Source organism: Anguilla rostrata, chromosome 1 (genome assembly GCF_018555375.3).
Source record: "Anguilla rostrata isolate EN2019 chromosome 1, ASM1855537v3, whole genome shotgun sequence".
NCBI classification, from domain to species: domain Eukaryota; kingdom Metazoa; phylum Chordata; class Actinopteri; order Anguilliformes; family Anguillidae; genus Anguilla; species Anguilla rostrata.
The window spans coordinates 59,982,655-60,002,561 of record NC_057933.1 but is presented as its reverse complement, the minus strand read 5'-3'; the positions used below and the strand labels follow the sequence as shown (position 1 = coordinate 60,002,561).

General features: G+C 40.1%; 1 protein-coding gene and 1 long non-coding RNA gene across 4 annotated transcripts in view; one reads left to right on the top strand and one right to left on the bottom strand.

The window, feature by feature from the left end:
• Positions 1–1,711: 1,711 nt before the first annotated feature.
• LOC135241969 (uncharacterized) lies at positions 1,712–4,467 on the bottom strand. Of its 2 annotated transcripts, XR_010326187.1 has the most exons (3): positions 2,956–4,467; positions 2,218–2,277; positions 1,712–1,960 (listed from the first exon to the last, which is right to left on the bottom strand). It is a non-coding gene; the product is annotated as an uncharacterized LOC135241969 (long non-coding RNA). The 2 variants fall into 2 exon arrangements; XR_010326185.1 differs by having other exon boundaries at positions 1,712–2,277.
• Positions 4,468–11,895: 7,428 nt separating this feature from the next.
• LOC135260491 (angiopoietin-1-like) overlaps positions 11,896–19,907 on the top strand; it is a 35,841-nt gene continuing 27,829 nt past the window's right edge. Inside the window, exon 1 of one of the 2 annotated variants that reach the window (XM_064345747.1) lies at positions 11,896–12,703. In XM_064345747.1, coding sequence (XP_064201817.1) covers positions 12,347–12,703 — 357 coding nt within the window. In that variant the 5' untranslated portion in view covers positions 11,896–12,346. The remainder of the gene's footprint in view (positions 12,704–19,907) is intronic. The other variant, XM_064345755.1, reaches the window with a different exon arrangement.

The following is a 19,907-nucleotide window of genomic DNA, read 5'->3' as shown; positions in this document are numbered from 1 at the left end:
GCAGCATGACACAGCCTCTTTTACAGCCGTTTAAACCAGAGGTGGACACTTCAAGTGCATGCATTTTTTTGTGTAGGGAAATAAATCAAATACTCAATTGTTGTTTTTATCCACAACATTGTCCATTACGTGCATTTTTTAGCAGAAAAGTACTTGTACATGTGTTGCAACGAAATATCTTACTTGTATACATGTAAATATAAATATGTTAACCAGCAATTTAAATTTAAGTTGCACATACAAAATTAAAACAAAAAAATATTTTCTTTTATTTATTTGTTTATTTAACAGGGGCCATGAACAACACAACCGTCAGGCCAACGGTTGTGTTGTTCATGGGTTAGTGATATGTTATATGAGTTAGCTATATAGCTAATTTACATTTGCGGTCCCTGGGCAGGAAGAGTTAAAAAACTACCAGGGTGTGTCAATTGAGAAAAGAAAAAAAAAAACACCTGGCAAAATTTTGGTGCTTAACACTGAAATTCATTAGCATTTTCATCCACCCATGCCACCTCTTAACTCTGACCCTAATACATATCAACACTAGCCTGATTAGTAGATTTTATTCTTGAGATTAATACCATCTCAATAACCATTAAATTGTGTATAGGTTACATTTGTTAAATAAAATGTACATGCCGTGTAATCTTGAATAGATTTAAAGTATTAGAATTAAAGTAGTTCAGTACTGAAATTTTTCCTACTGTGACTTTAAAAGGGATTTCAAAATTTAAAGAATTAATGTACCTAACAAGGTTGCACACTAAACCAGACAATCACCTGGCAGTGCATGCATGTGTGGCTGGGTGCGTATACATGCACACAAATGTGAATTTGTTCATACGTGTGTGTGTGTGTGCTCAAGTGTGGCTGTCTTTTTGTAGAGGGATATGGATTTAAATTTGACTATGGTGTGCCCCTTTTCATCTTTATTTATGCATCATAACACACTGAATAAAACCATTGAATTCAGCTGCCTGAATAATGAAGCATTTTCACATAAAAGGAGAACAAAACAACCTTTGATATAACGGAGAACACAGTAGTTAGTTATCTAAAGAGGTGTTCGTGAAGAGGCTCAATTCATCATCGCGTTATCTACAGAGTCAACTGATATTAATGATTCCTCGGGGATCCTGTGGTCTTTACTTAGTCTGGAGTCTTTGAGTAAATCCCACATAATGCATTAACATATCACAGTCTTGTCTAGGAGTGATATATTTATAAATATTTTTCCCAAAGCAACATTTATTATATTGTATTATACAGTATTTGTCTGGCACTATAGTAGATAAACTCAATTGAGATTAATACCGCAAAAGCATTTATTTTCATTCACTTTTACTATTCTGTAGGTGGGCCAGAAAAGCATAATTTTTTTAACCTCATGCTGCGAATGTTTTCAGAAAACTTTTGGATACAAATTGGCTTCTTTACCTTTTAATGAAATTAGCCTAAATTAAGAAATAAATACTTAGAATGTAGGCTACACATCCATGAATGTGTGGTCTCATAAATGTTCATGGATTTAAATTTCAAATCAAATCAAGTGATATGAGAAAACTGGAGATATGTAAATGTGAACACCATACAAAGCGTCAGTCTTTGAATTAGGTTGCCATGTGAGGAGCTTTATATTGTTACCCTGTGTGAGTCACCCCCAGGACGGACCAAAGAGGATGATGCAGGCAGACATGTTTGACCCAGATTGAACCAGTGTTTATTCTTTTTATTTGACAGTGAGAGCAGGTTGTGCAACAAAAAAAACAAAAACCGTCACCATCCCACCCCCCTCACAGGATGCTGACCACAAAATAATAAACCAAAATATGGAACTCAAAATAAAACAAAGCAAAAGAATGCATTTCAGCCCCAACAGGCTTATGAGTTCTGGGTGGTTTGGTCCCTCTGACTTCCTCCCATGTGCAGCCTGGTGTGGCTCGGATTCAGACACCTCCTGAGAAGAAAGGAAATGCACCTGCTTAAAATGGCACGGCTCTGAACCTAATGTATGATGATGATGATGATGATGATGATGATTATTATTATTATTATGAGTCTCATGGTTATTATGTTTTTAGTTTCTTTTTTGAGGAACCTGTATTTATACTCATTATGTGTTTATATATCTGGATAGTTACTGAAACCATTCAGGTTATGGATGTTGTTCAATGCTACAATGGTCATGAACCATACAGGAATCAATTCACTGACCTTCTAGTCCCCATGAAATCTCCCACCTGAACAGACAGAATCATAACAATACGAAGGAAACTGCAGGAGAAAGAATTGATTGGGACAACTTCAAATTAAGTGGATGTGTGTTTTGAATAATGAGAGATGCACATGTTTTCATTCATTTTTGTTGCCAAATACTGAGGTCTACATCTACCAAGGATGCTGGATCTCTCCCTGTGACTTGTGATGCGGACATGGACCAAGAACGTTTGGGTCTGGCCCGGGTTCTACTCTGAGTGTGAGACTCATGTGCCTCAGTTTGAGGACCACAGAGAGAGCTTCTCTACTGAAAGGCCCTTTCTGCATTCTGAAGTACATCTGTAATCACTCATTGCAAATGATAAAAATTCAAGCTGAAACAATGGCAATGGAAATGTTTTTCATTGCATGGACAGAATAACTCAATGTGGTGTGGTGCAGTGGGGTGAGGGGTCCTCTTTTGAAACAGTGGGGACCTCTGGTCTCCTGTGTACCTAAGGGAGGGTAAATGGGCAAATCGCACACCCTCCTGCCTCACCCCTCACCCCCTCGTTTGTCAATGCTGATGAGAGAAAGCTGTCAGGCCGACACCCCCCCCCCCCCCCCCCCCCACGGTATCTCTGCTCTGGCTCCAACACGCCCCCCTTCCTCGCTCCTTTCCGCCTGGCTACGTGCACTCCAGACCGTTACAATCCAGCACCCTTGTACATTTTGCCAAAGTAAATTGTTACTTACTGTCCACGCCATGATTTTGTGAGTGTTTACGCTCCAGTGGAGACAGTGTGTTTGCATAGTCACACACGCTGCATCTGTGATCTTTTCCACGTCTTCTGTCCAGCCAGTGGCTATCAGCTCCCTTTAGTTTTATCAGCACGTCAGCACAGATAAACTGGGTTGATGAATAGTCTTTAGCAGCGTGACAGTTATCTGACTCCTGGAGGCAATCTTTACCAGAGGTGACATGGGAGGCCACAGGAAAGGCACACACGCACACACACACACACACACACACACACACACGCACACGCACAGGCACACACACATGTGCACATACACGCACATATGCACACACATTTAAACAGTACTACAGGGGCAATAGATTACTTCAGGTCAGCCAGCAGGTTCCTGTGATGAAAGTGTCATGCCTGAAATTGCACAAGATGTCAGACGAAGAATGCATCAAGAACTGAAAACAGTTATTCAGATTTTTTTCACTTGAACATCTCATTGCGGTTAAAAAGTAGTAAATTCAAACAGGATATCTTCTATTCTGCTTATATTACTTGGTCTTATCCCAAAGTATTACATCTGTGTTGCAAAGCAGACCACACAAGATAGTTCAATTACTGTAGCAGAGTACAGAACATAAATCACACATATTTATGAGCGATAATCTGTATAATGTCCAGTTCATTTTTTAAAATGTTGAAATTGGATTATAAAACATAAAATCCTCATCGGTTTATACCACATGTTGAATCTGTGTACATTTAACATTCCTTATTTTGAGCATTTTTAGGGAGAGGGAGATTACTGGTGCTGCAGCCAAAACAAACACCACACGATGGAAGTGAACTGCAGAATTACTGCAAAGAAGTTTAACAAAATCACTTAATTAGACACACATTAGAATAAATTGAATTCTCTCGGTATTACTGCAGGAAAGGTTTTTTTAACATACAGAATCGCTGTCTGTTTCTTTTCTAGTCTTACCCGAAAATAGTCTTGTCATAAAATGAGATTCCCAAGGGTCTGATATGAACACACTTACTCTAGAGTAGAGCGCCATGTTATTTGAGGCAACACACTGTTCTGCGTTAGAGCACCATAAACAGCGCTCGCTGCTGTTTACCTGCCTTCCATTGCAGAGTTTGTGGCATGTAGACACTCCAACCGGTGAAATAAATTCCTTCATACAAAAAGAGAAATGTAGCGGGTGCTTAAAAAAGTATCTGACGTGGGAAGATAAAAATACATAAAACTCCTCTCAGCTCACGGCCATCTGCCGTCTGACAGCACAATGGACGTCACCGCGGAATACTGAGCAGAGAAGGAGACGGCGGGTTTCAGCTGGGACTGCTTCTGCTTCCTCCGGCGAAGTAAATAAGCAGAAGTGCATCAGCGTATGTTCAGCTACACAACAGCTGTTTTATGCCTCAGTCCTGTAAACACAACACAAAAGCAAAACATTGTACAGCAAAAGACAAAAGAAAGAAAAAATGAGTTATATTGTGTATAAAGTGTTCCTGAAGGTATTGCTTCAGCTAATCGTATAAAAATCCATCCATCCATTATCTATGGCTGCCTATCCTGGTCAGCGCCGTGGGGGGTGCTGGAGCCTATCCCAGGGTGCATAGGATGAGAGGCAGGAATACAGCCTGGACAGGTCCCCAGTCTTTCAAAGGGCACTCACACCATTCAGTCACTCACTCATACACCATGGGTAATTTAGAGTCTCCATTCAGCCTACCTGTGTTTGGACTATGGGAGGAAACTGGAGTATCCAGAGGAAACCTACATGGACACAAGGATTCAAACCTAGGACCTTCCTGCTGTGAGGTGGCAGTGCTACCCTCTGCACCACCATGACGCCCTTCAAATTGTTTTGGAATTAATTGGGTTGCACAGATGGAGATTTTAAACATGAACTCAAGCACATGGTCCTGATGTGCTCGTCCCTTCTGCTGAACCTTAGAAGATGGGGTGAAAAACAAGATAGAAAACTTCATGTTTTCACTGGTGACCACTGACCTTTGTTTAACATACATTTTCCCTCACAGCGTCAGGAGAAACAATAAAATTCTAGAACAAAAGACTGCTTGTGGTTTCAGTATGGCAATACAGACCTGCCTTATTCTTAGTCTGGCACAGATACTGGAACAAGCCGTTAATTGAACTTAATTTTAGAATAACAGTTGATATGAAGAATAGCTTTAGAAGAAGAAGTTAGTTCGTACATGCTGTACTAACAGCATGTATGAACTATGTGATCCTGCTCCCGCATGGACACACACACACACACACACACACTTTAACATTTTCCATGACTTTTTCCTTGTTGATTTACGGCTCCTGCCATTACAGCAGGTTGAGATGTTGATTGTGGAACTATGCCACCATCTATAATTACTTTAATCTTTTATTCTAAATAAATTGTTAGCTAATGAGCTAATTGTTCATAAGAGGCTGTACACTGAGGCACAGCATTGCAATAAAGTTTCAAGCTAAAAAAGGCTGCTGAAGTAAAAACATTCAGAAATTCAGCATTTAAGAAATCACTGTAAGAAATACTGTAACCATTGGTAATCTAAAAGGATTTGTTTCTGTGATGTATTGTACATTATGTTAATTGCTTAATAATTGTGATCAAATACATGGTACTTATGAATGTACAGAGCTTAATAAATCATACTATTTTTGTAGTCAAATGTTTGTGACAGAATGTTGAACGTTTCTCTGCTAACAGCCTGGGCAATTAGGCATAAAAGAATTAATGCCAAGCCAAGATTTATTAGCCAGTTATTTGTTGAAATCAATAAAACTTTTGTATTTATCTACATGAAATAAATAACATTTTTGGGGAGGGACATGGCTGCTGAATCCTAAAAATTTCATAAGCATCTGCTGACAAACTCCCACGAACAGCTGCAACACTGAATTTTATTCCAGAGTTTGTGGATCTGCTGAATGGTGTATCTGTGGCTAATTTTCCACCTTTCAGCATCCAGACCAGCCAAATGCAAACAGGCAGGGAGATGTACTGTACACAGTCATCCCTCACATAGATGACAGCTTTTCAGAGACAGATCATGTGTGTCATAGTATGTCTGCTGTTCCATTGACATTAGCCTGTGTTTCTTCTTCATCATCAAAGCCTGTTCAATCCTTACTTTCCACAGCAGACCTTGGGATAACATATAAACAACCTCAATTTTGACACGAGGATCCGTTCATTATTGTTGAAGCCCACCCTCCCCACAACCCCCTTGTGATTTCTCTGAATCTTTACAATTTCAAGCATGAAAAACAAGCTTTTGCTTTTAGAATTATTTTATGATCACTCTATCTGTCTAATACTTTATACTTTAATACTTTAATAATTTGATGGTCAGCATATTCATTGTGTTTAAATTGCTTTGTGTCAAGTTTTCATAGACTTTTATTTGAGCATGAATAAAAGAACAACAAAGAAAAAAAAGCACTGACTCTCTGTAAATTGAAAATAGCATTTTTTATAGAAAATGTGGAATTAAACATAATCCAAAGTGGATATTATACCATCAATGGCAACAAATCATTTAAACAAGATTTTGTATTGGCTGAGCCTTTGACACAATGCTTGTTAGGCAGCTGTAACCAGTGTTGCCAATTTAGCGACTTTGTCGCTAGATTTAGCGACTTTTTGACCTTCCCTAGCGACTAAAAATCTTATCTAGTGACTAGCGACAAATTTGGCGACTTCTCACAACTTTGGCAACCTCCATTCTCATTGTCGAGCAACAGCAAAAATCACCTTTCACCTTTCACTGGCGGTAACACTTCAAAGCATTTATAAACTTGCACAATTGCAGTTGCAATGACTGGATGGATAGTAATGCTGTGAAAACGTGTAGAACAGTACGAGAGGTGGCCAACAGATCAGTGTCAGTACATGATGCAGGCATTTCTGATTTTATTTGAACTAATGATGTTGCTTTACTGATGTGCTGCATATTTTAAGTCGGCACTGAAACCTTTCACACATTTCTCTGACCTCACTGCAGTTTACTGAGTGAAGTGCACATGGCTAATACTGACTCAGTAATACGTTTCAGATGAAACCCATATTCAAATAATTACAAATTCCCTGTGCAGGAATTCTCAGCGGGAGGCTTAAGTTCAAATTCTTTTTACAGCCTTTTACTTCAGGTCTCCACATGCGGGACTTAATAACGGTTATTGCCCATCTAGGAAACAGAACATTTTGAACATTTTTGTGAGCTTGAATTACAGTATATTTGGACGAGATTTGTTGTACACATAAGGATTGTCAAGTGTAGTGGAACAGCAAGTACATGGGAACCCAGCACAAACTGCAGAAAATAATCAAAGTAAAAATTCAAATGATATATGAATCATGCAATTAAATTTACACAAGCAAAGCTTTTTTAAATTAATACTTAGTAAAGAAATAATTTGGCACCCAACGTGGGCCTGCATATATTTAATTCCCATCCTAATATGGAATGCTCAATCTGAAACTACAAACCCCAAGGTTTGCTGCTCCTTTCTGTTGATTATAGCCAAGCTTGCACAGAGTGGAATTAGAGGAAAACCTTTTATATGTGGCTTTGCCATGCCGTCCATAGGTACCTGATTGGCCAGTGGGGGTCGCCAAAGAGGGATGAAACACGGCCCCCTAACCCAGGGCTGCCCAACCCTGTTCCTGGAGAGCTACTGTCCAGTAGGTTTTCACTCCAACCCTAACAAAGGACACCTCATTTGACAGCTAGAGATTGCCTCGAGCAGCTAATTAGTATACTCAGGTGTGCCAAATTAGGGTTGAAAACCTACAGGATGGTTGATCTCATCCATCCATACCCTGTGATGCAGTCGGCAATTGTGCACAGCCCTGTGGAGCTACCAGCCACAACTGGCACTGGCAAAGTCCGGATTCGATCTGAGGCAGTGTGGACAATATAGTTTTTAAAAAAGCAAACATATCTGAGAATTACACATTCATTTGTTGTTTTTAGTCCTGTGTTGATTGTGATATTGCATGATGTAACCAAATACTTATCAGAGATGAGAAAGAGATGCTGACATAAATTTATAACACTTTATTATCATTATCATGTGATCCCCTGTAAAGGGATGCAAGCTAAAGTTTGATTTGTGTTTATTTTAGTGCCCTAACTCAACTGTACAATTAAAGAGTGTCATTGAGAAAATGTTAATACTGTATAACAATTTTTAAAAATGTATTAAACAGCATGTACTGAGTTAGTTTCCTTTTATCAGTATTTGTAATGCATTTTTCTTCCCTGAATATTGTTATAAAAAGCCTATTTGCTCTGTGTAACTCATTACTGGCTTGTGGGAGGTGATTCATAAATCAAAAAAGAAATAAGGCTAAAATGTCAGTAAGTTGCAAAAATAGCATTTTTTGTTTTTCTTTTTTATGTCTCCATGCCCAGGCAATAAGTTTTCATATGACACTGTTTCCCAGATTGTTTGATTCTTTATGAAATAAATGTGTATGTTTGGTATAAAACAAATTTAGGACTTCATCAGAGCATATGAATGTTTTGCAATTTCAATTGCCACAGGATCTTTCCACTGGTCCTTATCAAACAGTATTGATCTCTTCCCAAAGAAAAATGGTAAGGAAAACAATGAGGACATTTTGTTTTAATTTTCAACTACAGTATATGAATGAGTTTAACAAATTTGTGATCACATTGTTCACAAGTGCTGTTAAACATTTTTCACTGGTCTAACGACTGCATTTACAGGTGAGTTCACAGGGCTTGCTGCCTTCCTCTTCGAGAAATTGCTGATGGTTTTCTGTAGGCTTCCTCCCTGCAGTTTTTGGGGGAAGTCCTAATTGAGAAGCAGGACATTTCTTTAAACCAGGACTGCTCAACCCTGTTCCTGGAGATCTACCGTCCTGTAGGTTTTAATTTCAACCATAATTTGGCACACCTGATCCTACTAATTAGCAACTCAATAAGATCTCTTGCTATAGAATGAGGCGTGCTTTGTTTGGTTTGGAGTGAAAACCCACAGGATGGTAGATGTTCAGGAACAGGGTTTGGCAGTCCTGCTTTAAACAGTATTTGAACAATTTTCTAATTGAAAATCACCTGATCAGGACCTTGAAAGACCGATTCTTCTCAAATATTAAACATGAAATATTATTTCATGTAGGAGTTCTGGAGAATCAGCCAAAAACAATAGCAATTGTCCATACTGTAATCTTAATAAAAGTCTGGTAATTTTTTTAGTTTGAATTTCCATTGTATTTACTTATTATGTATTTACATTTATTTACTTTTGCTTACACTACAAATATAATGAGTACAAGACCACTGAACATCTGTTGCTAAAACAGGTGTACTCATGTCACACCCCTCCTCATCTTCTTGCATGAAGTTTGGAACTTTAGTCCTAGCCAATAGGGCCGTGAGTGGAACAGATCCATCATGCCTTCTTTCAATCTTGAAACCCTACACACAATCTCTTCATTCCTTAACCTCCAGACGATTCTCCCTTCCCTGTGTGGTCTCTTCTCTCTGTCACAGTGCCTATCTGTACTGATCCCATGCTGACAGTGGTCAAATAGACTTCCCAAAGTGGCCAGGACAGCAAGATCTTTGGCTGTCTTCTGAGGAGACTGAAGAACCACATCACAACCATATTTTTATGGTTTCATGGTTCTCTTCTTGGGCGTGTTATGGACGTAGTCTGTAGAATTGTACATTTGGTTAGCATGGTTACCATACACTAGTGCTTTAGTGATGTTGCACTTTTGTATTCCTGAGACTAACACTAATGTTCTCCAGTTTGTTAGTTGCTCTAGATAAGAGCATCTGTTGAGTAAGTGTAATGTAAATGGTCAGTTATGAAGCACTCAGATCATAAAGTTAATACTATTTTACTTTTCTTCTGAAACTATTTCATTAAATAGGGTGCTGCAAAATATGAGTTACATAGATTTCAACAAATACTTTTTTCAAGTCCTGTGAGACCAAACATAGTGAATAATATAATTCAATGCATGTATGTATTAACGTATTTGCACAATGCAAGCATCCATTAAATTTATGTGTTTCAGGGTTCACTGACACTCAGTACAAATAACTGCACATACAAAAAATTAAGTTCTAAATTGAATAGTTTGGAATGAAGAAACTTGGCATGTGCTTTATGTATGATAAATATTTTTATTAATATTCTCTGGGGCAGGAATTTCCCCCCTTTTTAAATGCTAAAGAAAACATATTTAATTTAGAATAAACAAGCAACTTCAGAAGCCTTGAAGTTATTAAATAAAATGTAGGTCTATGTTATTATGGATCGAAGCTTCTAAAACCATGTATCATCTTTATAATCTTGTTAAGAGCCTGTTAAGTCTGAAACTAAAACATTTCCTCATCAGAACGAGAGGACCAAAATATGGGATATTTGAAAGGAAAACCATCTCTCTCTCTTTCTCTCTCTCTCTCTCTCTCTCTCTCTCTCTCCCTCCCTCCCTCTCTCCCTCTCTCTCTCTCTCTCTCTCTCTGAGCATCCAGTTCAGTTTGCTTTCCATTCAAGTCCGAGTCACACAGAGATCTAGGCAAACTTTCAGTGGCGCAGCAGCATTATGTGAAACTGGACTTGGGAGAGTAACCCCTTTGGATCTGCTGACCCCTTGTGCCCCTTCGCTGGGAACACACGGTGCCTCAGTGGTCCCTATAAATATTTATGGGACAGTGGAAGGGATTAAGGAATGTGTCCTCTCTGCCTATGGCTCCGCAATTCAAAGATGTACAAATACAGTCCCTTTGGAAGGACTATTGAAGCTGGAATTCAGAAAGACATAAAACGTATTCTCAAAATCTTAGCATTTCTTTTAATACCAGACGTGCTTTCACACAAGTTGATTATGCTTGTGAGGATAGTTGACTACACAAATAGTACTGCTTGACCATGTAGTTCTAAATGTGTGTGTGCTAACTGTAACATAATGCATTGCATCACCAAATAATAAAACTTCAAAACTTGACTCATGTTTTAATACCATATAAGGCCTAATGGGAAGAAATTGTGGTCATGAGCAGTTTGAATGTTTCATGAAATTGTATCTGAGGCTTGCAAGTCATTAAAACTAAATTTTTATTATGCATATTTAAATGCAAGGTTACTTGAAAGAATGAGAAGGATATGAGGCAGTCATTAATAAGAGTCGGTGATACAACATCCAAGGTTGTAGTCTGTGTTAAGATATGCAAGACAAATACATGTCCAGACACAGGTTTACCAAGCTATTTGTGTGTGTGTGTGTGTGTGTGTGTGTGAAAAATAGCAGGAGGACCACTGAAAAATAACACTTATGAGGCAGAAAACCAAACAATTTTCTCATAGTTTAACAAAGCTTTAGCAAACAGAGCTGCAGACAGCCTTAAACAGAACTGATAGGTAGATGCTGACATTGACATTGCTGCTGACATTTCAAAGCAAAGGCTGGGGTAACTAGTCATGCCTAGTGCTGGTTGTAAGTATGACTGGCTGTATTAGAAATATAACACCATGTCTCCAGAAATGCCCAAAAAGTTGAGGTTGAAAAGTTGAAAAGAAGTAATACATAAAGATTTTGACCATGGTCAACTGAAAGCTAAAGATTGAACACACTTAGCATATTTAATAATATACAGAAGAGAAGACAATTAATATTGTAGTAGGTATATACTTTCCCTTTCTTACAAGCATTCTCTCACACACACAGCCTCACTCTCTCATGTACACTTTTTCTTTTGTGTGCATGTGTGCTCATTCTATCCTGCTCTCTCTCTCTCTCTCTCTCTCTCTCTCACACACACACACGCTCTCTCTCTTTCCCTCTCTCTCTCTCTCTCTCTCTCTCTCTCTCTCTCTCACACACACACACACTCACACACAGGCACACTTGCATACTGTACTCTCTCGCTCTCTAACATTCCTCTGCAGTCACTCAGTGGGGAAAGTGTAGAGCTGCTGTGTGTGAAGTCTCAGCAGTGCACGGCCCCCTCTGACTATAAACACACACAGAGGACACAGAAGGAGCAGAACGGGCTGAATGAAGGCAAACCCCTGCACAGCCTATGTGTGAAGTGTACATGCCTTTCTGTGGACAGACTGGAGTCCTGCTCCCAGCCTGGAACAGCTCACCAGTAGAGGAGAAGGGCAGCGATGTTCCACAGACTCAAACATCCCTGGACACAAGGCTCTATTTTGTCCAGTGGGACAAAAAGTGAAAACTCAAGGCTGATCATATGTGCGATAGACTTCTGATTCTGCTGGGGTTGTGAAAGAATTAAACTTTTTAAAGAGGAACTACCCAGGAACCACCTCTGTAAGGACCTTCCGTTTTCTCTTTGGCTCTGTGGCCACGAGACTGTGGGATATGTTTCCCTGCCTCTGGCTGTGGTTGGCAGCCTTATTGGTAAGGGTGGCTGGTGTGGCAGAGGACCAGCACCCCAGCCCTGAGGGCACTGCTGGCGCTGGTAGCACCATTGGCAGTAGTAGTGGACGGCGCTACAACCGTATCCAGCATGGAGGTTGCACCTACACCTTCCTGCTTCCAGAGAATGAAGGCAGTGGAGCTCCCTGTTGGGATGGAAGGGCAAGGTCGAGAGCAGGGGGCCAGTACGATGGCAATGCTCTCCAGAGAGACGCACCACAGCCGGGACAGCACTTCTCTGAGCAGAAGATCCAGCGTCTGGAACATATCATGGAGAACTACACCCAGTGGCTTCAGAAGGTGAGAGAGAGAGAGAGAGAGAGAGAGAGGGTGTGTATGTGTGTGTGTGCGAGAGAGAGAGAGAGAGGGAGAGAGAGAGAGAGAGAGAGACCTTAGCTAGTACCTTAGCAGTCTTTAGTTGTAAGTAGATGTGAAATCAGTTGCACATAATGACTTACAACATAGTGTATACAATAATTTAAAAACAAATAATTACAATGTAAAACTTTAGCTGAATATGGTCCTGAAGCGCCCATGAATATTTGCATGATAGCTGGATTATCATAGCTAGCTGGCTTGCTAGATAACAATTAATTTTGCTAATGTCAAAGCAAGCAAATGAGGTGAGCAATATTCAAAATTTCTTAATTGTGTCAATAAACTGTAGCTCCTGTTCTTAGTGTTCTTAATCATGCTGTAGGGCTGTATAAACATCCTTCGCACAGTTTTAAAACTAGCTTGTTGGGTCGACTCTTACTTTGATGCGAGCTAACTGGAAAAATCTCTCATATCTGCCTGCCTACTAAGAAACATAATGTTTCAGTCGTTGCATGTCCAATGAGGTGGACGGGGTGGCATTAGCTATATATGGAATTTGATTGGCCACCCCTATCTTTTATCCCAAAATAGCGCATTATCATTGGCTAATATAAATGTTCGGCATAGTGTGGCCCCCCAAACTGAGTCTGTGACCTCCCTGGGCACTCCATGAAGAAAATCCTGGCAACCCTCCTGTGTAATGTTAAGCTTGATTCACACTTGGCACTGTTCATTCATTGCTGACAAAAGCAGTTCAGATGTAATGACTGGTCTTGAAGGTTTTGCATTGCTGTCATGATGGTGTGCACACAAGGCTACTGGGAACAGATTTAAGGTTTCATACATGAGGACCTACAAGCTGAGTTCTTATTGTCTTGTCTCAAACTTAGCAAAATCTTGCAGAAACACGATGGGTCAAAAAGGAATGTGAAAAAACAGTTCTCTTGAGCTTTAAACCCATTAGCTGTTGCCAGGGCCGGTCTCGGATTTCAGTCTTGAACCAATTCACAAGAAGCGACTCAGTCTTTGAGTCGACTGACAAAATCAAACATGTTTGAAGTACTAAACAGTATATCCCCAGGGGACAGGACACCATACAGCTAGATGGTGCAGAGTAGTGCAGGTTAAGTGAGGTGAGAAGTGAGTGATGCATCTGTCTGTACAACACTACTGTAACACATTACATGGGCCTAGCCCAAACCATGATAAACGGCCCCGGACCTTTCCTCCTCCACAAAACTTTACAGTTGGCACTATGCATTTGGGCAGGTAGCGTTCTCCCGGCATTCTCCAAACCCAGATTCCTCCATCAGACTTCCAGATAGTGAAGCGTGATTCATCACTTCAGAGAACAGGCTTCCACTGCACCAGAGTCCAATGCTTGTGTGTTTCACACCACTCCAGCTGACGCTTGGCATTGTGCATGGTGATCTTAGGCTTGTGTGTGGCTGCTCGGCCATGGAAACCCATTTCGTGACGCTCCAGATGAACAGTTCTTATGCTGAGGTTGCTTCCAAAGGCAGTCTAGAACTCAATGAATGTTGCAATCGAGTACAAACGATTTTTACGTGCTACGCACTTCAGCACTTGGTCCCATTTTGTGATCTTGTGTGGCCTATCCTAGATGTTTCCACAATAACAGTGCTTACAGTTGACCGAGGCAGGTCTAGCTGGGCAGAAATGTGATGAACTGAATTTCTGGAAAGGTGGCATCCTATGACAGGGCCACGTTGAAAGTCACTGAGCTCTTCAGTATGGCCCGTTCTACTGCAAATGTTTGTCTATGGAGATTACATGGCTGTTTGCTTGATTTTATGCACCTGTTAGCAATGGGCGTGACAGTAGTAGCTGAACCCTCTAATTAGAAGGAGTCTTCACATACTTTTGGCCAATGTATTGTATATTATGTTTGATTTGTTCAGCTCATTCAGACTTACGTGACCCATACTTTACAGATAATCCATATACTGTATACTGCTACAAAGGTATGAAAATGCTTCTGGATGATTACTTTGCTGAAAGGGTACAATGACAGTGGCTCATCTGGTATCTACAATGATACGGTTAACGAGTCGCACTCGTTGACACAAAACGCGCGTTGTAAATTGTAATTCATTATGGATGCATTTCCACAGTCCAAATTTCATTAGCATTTGACTGCCAGAAGCAGTGATATTTTTATTTCTTTGAATTTGTATGAATTTTTCAATATGAAATATGTCAAGATGAGCTGTGTAGGCCAATAGTGAATTGTAATAAAACTTGCAGCGGTCAGAAATAAGGCCCAGTTTGCCATGGTGTCGGAACTAGTCTGCAGACCTGAGTGATGTGCTGATGTGGGCCTGTATACATTTAAACTTAAGAGAGCACTAAATTTGGGCTTCACAGAATAATGTCTGTGATAGCAATTTTTATTGAATTAACAGGTATACTTACATTTACTAGACATTCAAAGGAAAACCAATTTTTTACAAATAGCACAGAAAACATTTAAGCCTATAACACAGCCAGGATATCGATGTTTCATAAGTGGCAAGAAACAGACAGAGATCAACTAAGTGTTCCGTCTTGTATGACACCAGATGGTAGTGTGATGAATGCTGAACAATTTGCGTGATGACCGCTAATAATATTCCTCCCTTTCTCCCTCCTATTTAAGCTAAGCTGAGCAGCTGAATTGACACTTGATTTCACTTGATTCCTTCTTACAAAAACTGTGACCACAATTCTCTTTGTGTATTTTTAAGACTATTGAATTAAGTGTTTTTTCCTGGTAACTCCTTTGTAGATTAACATTTTAGATCAAAAAGTTTAAAAGCATTACAAATACCATCTGCTGTTTTGGATGGAATTCCTCATCTTATCCCTAATAGACTAAAAGGCATGATTACTTTAGAATGGCACCTAATGTTTAATTGTTTTAAAAATGTCCATACTTTTTGTTCACTTTTATTGTGAGCAGTACGGTGAAACCTAACCCAGGCATGGTGTATCTCTTCAAAAGCCAACGGACAGGCAGATCAGCATCTTTGCCGGTAGAAAGATGCTACAGTGACAATTTTGCTGCATGATGATGCTTCATGAAAAGAGATACTACAGCGCAGTTGTCTTTGCAATGTGAATGCTTTAATACTGAGAAATGTAAACATCAAAAGTGAAAAAATCTGTTTGGAAACATTTACTGAAAGTTTGTCCAAGACAATAGATCTGAATTAGATTTATTAACTTCTTCAGACTGTGTATGGAGATTTATTTCCATTTTCATGCCATGATTTTTGTAAAGAGAGAGAGAATGCATATCACTGTAAAAACCAACAGAATGCTATTCATTTTTCACTATTGATCTGATTTATGGCTGTTTGGAGATTTAATCTAGACCACAGACATCTATGAATAACTTTTATATTTATTTTTCTGACCATAAAAGTCCAAGTGGTCTGTGGAGATTATAAAGACTTCTGCCATCACTGCTAATCTCTCAATGGCTGTTCTCTCCAGGCCTAGATATCAAGCTTTTTTTCTCCCAGCTTAAAATACAGCAAAAGCAGCTCAGTCATACATGACAGAACTGGAATGTGTGACCACACACCCAGTAAAAACGCCCCTGAAACAGTTCCTGTGGACATCAAAAGCAACTTCCATAAACCTGAATGAAGTCTGAGCTTCAGCAACAGCTAAAGTATTTCACTCAACAAAAGAGTTGCTTTCCTAGCCAGTCCGTTCATCTCAACCTTGTGCAATGACTGTCATTCAAACTGGCTGTGGAGAGAAACCTCTTTGTGGACAGCAGGCGACTTATTGTTGGTGCAGCGATAGCAATTGACGGCTCACTGTGCACTTACACAGATAGTGGAATGAAAGCACGCAGCCGCCTAAGAAGAAATGTGTAAGCGGCGGACTTGTGTCCGCTCATTTTACAGCAGGTAGCGGCCTGAGCACAGACACCAATCCTGTTATTGTTACATTACGTAACGTATTTGCTCAGCAGACATCCTTATCCAGTGAGATTTACAGACGCTGGTGTATTTAAGACCTGTGGGGAGGGGGGGGCGTCATCTGAAAACTGTGCAGTGCTGTGTTTGCCATGCCTTGCCTGGGAATCATGCCAGCCTTCTCACTTTCCTTGGAATACCGCGGACGCTGCTGTCATGGTTAATCGGAGATAATGCTTTATGAGTCTCTCCCTGCCTGGCTCCTTCCCCACTTACACCGTACAAAACACGTGCGTGCACTGGTGAAAAGATGCAGAGAGGGTTGCTATGAAAGCTTCGCCTGACAGTAAGTCAAAGGTCTACTTAACACAACAGAGCGAGAAGAGTGGGCCTCTATTAGCTGATACAAGAGCCCCAAAGATGTTGCCATCATTTCTCTTGGTTTTGTTTGCATTGATTTTTAGCTCTTATAGTTCTTGATAATTATTGCAGCTTGTCGTGGTTATCGCGGTATGTGATAGCTATGAGGTTTTTGGTGGTTACTGCAGATGCACTAATACAGAAACCTAACAAACTAAACATATATTACTGTGGCTACACATAGCAATGCTTATGGGAATTAAAGTTGATAAATTCCCAAACTCCTTTCTGTTATGCTTCCTGGAAATGTGTGTGAGCCCTATACACATTGAATGGTGGTAATATAAAAATTAAATCAAAAAAGTGTTTTTACAAATTTATTATTTACGTTTTACAACAGGTATGCTCATTTGTGTAAGGTGTAAGATGATATTGTAAATGTGATATTTTTTAAAACCCCACAGAGAGCCAACACTGTGGACAGAACTACATTTTTTGATAAAATAAATAATTAAATAGGTGCGTCAACGTTCTTGCAACAACAGCCGCCCGTGCAACCCTGAGTCTGATTAATTTTGCTGTCACTATGGCAAGGGGACTTCAAAGGGACCTATTGAGACCCAGCGCACCAGAGCCTTAATGGAAGCCTAGAAAGGAGCCAGGGTTTCTCATTTCCTACCATTTGAAATGGTGGAACAAAAAAAAAAAAGATGTAATGCTGATCTGAAGAAGGTATTCAACTGTAATGTGGTTAAACTTTTTTGAAAGTGGGTAGGATCACTGAGGCTGTTGTGGCACTCTGTCTCTCTCTTTCCCTCCAGTTCCCAGGTTCTGCAGTACTCGTTCCCTCTGTTCTCTTGTCCTGGCTAATTAGAGGTATAATCAGCAATGGCTGGGTGCCACAGACTTGGCTTTGTGAGTTTCATCATTGTGGATTCTGAGATGGAGCCAAAGGGACACATTGCACTTGACCCCAGTGAGGTCACTCTCTCTGCCAGCTCCATCAATGTCATGTAGTCTTTGCATCACATTGGTGGGATGTGTTCAGTGACTGAGTGTGGAGTAGTGATGAGAGAACTCAAGCTCTAACTAAAGCCTACAGCGTTCACAGACAGAAAGGGGGCCTCACTGTGTGGATGTACAAACATTGTCATTACAATTTGAAATAGAAATTGTTGTTTTTTAAATTTAAAACAAAAAAGTTGCATTTTAATTTAATCTCAACTGATTGATTCAACTAATTACCTCTTCAACCAAGACATTGGTAAGTAGAATCAGTGTTTCAGTGCTGAGCTAAAACAAAAACCTGGACCCACACCAACCCTTTTTGGATAAGATGGGACACCCCTGCTTTTTCAAAATCCTTCAGATCCATCTGTGCTTGTGGATGGCCCTCTTCAATTCAAACTGCAATTTTGCAATAAAATCAAATCTGGAAACTTGAGATGGCCATGGAAAAATAATAAATGTGTGGTCAGTTTACAATTTAGTAGTTAATTTTGACATACACTTGTGATCGGTCCATTTGCGGCAGATGGATCTAAGTACCAGGTTTTTGGCAAAAATGTATTGCCATCTGTTGGAGTTCATGATTCCATGGACCTTAGGAGCATGAAATAACTACCTCATAATATCAAAGATCCACGACCATATTTCACAGGTATGATTTTCACTTCAACATAAGTGTCCTACTTCCAGTGCCAAACCCGCTGCTGGTGTGTGTGGCCAAAAAGCTCAATTTTGAATGACTTCTCTAAGCATACAGCCTGGCTCTGATCAGAGGTCCTGAATGCCTTTTAACAAACACCAGTCACTTATTTTGACTTCCCTCAGCTGTGGCTTTTTCTGGCAACTCTTTTCTGGCAACCCAAAAAGCTTACTGGCATAGAGGCAGTGTTTATGATAAACGCTGGGACATTGTATCTCCAAGTTTTATAGATCTCCAACTTGCGCTTGAATTTTAATTTTCCTCGCTGTGTGTGGGGGCAAGATGCATTTGTGTTGTCTTTCAGGTTGGTTTACCGCTCTTCATTATTGACCTAATAGTGGAAAGTTATATCTTTTTAAAAATTGTTCATGATTTTTCACCATTTTCTCCAAATTTGGTGGGCAGTTGTAGCATACAGATATTCAGTTCCGTGAGTACTGCCGAGAATTTGCTGCTACCCAACCCCATCAGTAGTCGGTAGGAAGGTGGTCACCTGGTCTCCTCCGAGGTGTAACTCTGTGATTCCGACACCTCACGAGGCCGCTTTGTGTGCAACGATTCTCCGCGTACCCCCCCACCCTCCCCTGAAGCGGCCATCCAATTTTGCCGCTCACTCAATGCACCAACCATAATTGGATCAGGAATATCCAATTGAATTTATTTGCAACCATCTCCTGACTTGGTAAAGTTGCCAGTCCTTTGTCTTGTTTCACACTCCGCGAACAAAATCCATGTTCACTCGTTGCTGAGTCTCTTTAGGGGAGAGCGTGCCAGGCAGCCTACGTGTTCTTCTCACACTAGGTGGTCTGTGAAAGTACAGGTACATCAAAGCCCTGTGTCATATCAGGGTCGTTTCAAATTCATCTCTGCACACTAACATTTATGGAATGAGGAAGTAGGGAAGTATTTGCTCCATGCTTCCTGTAGCCTACAGTTCGTCAGCTGTGAGAATTAAATCAACATGACCGCTGTAAACTCGAGTGAACTTATGTGACTAAAGAATCACAAGATAATGTTTAATGTGAGATTATCAACATAGCTGTTTTCAGACTAATTGGATTACATTATTTTTACATTGCATCAGAGTACTGTTTGTGAGGCTAATATATATCTTTCACAAGAGACTAGTTAGCTGTTAGCTTACTTGCTGTTACTGCAAGCTTGTATAATGCACTCTTGATTTTAA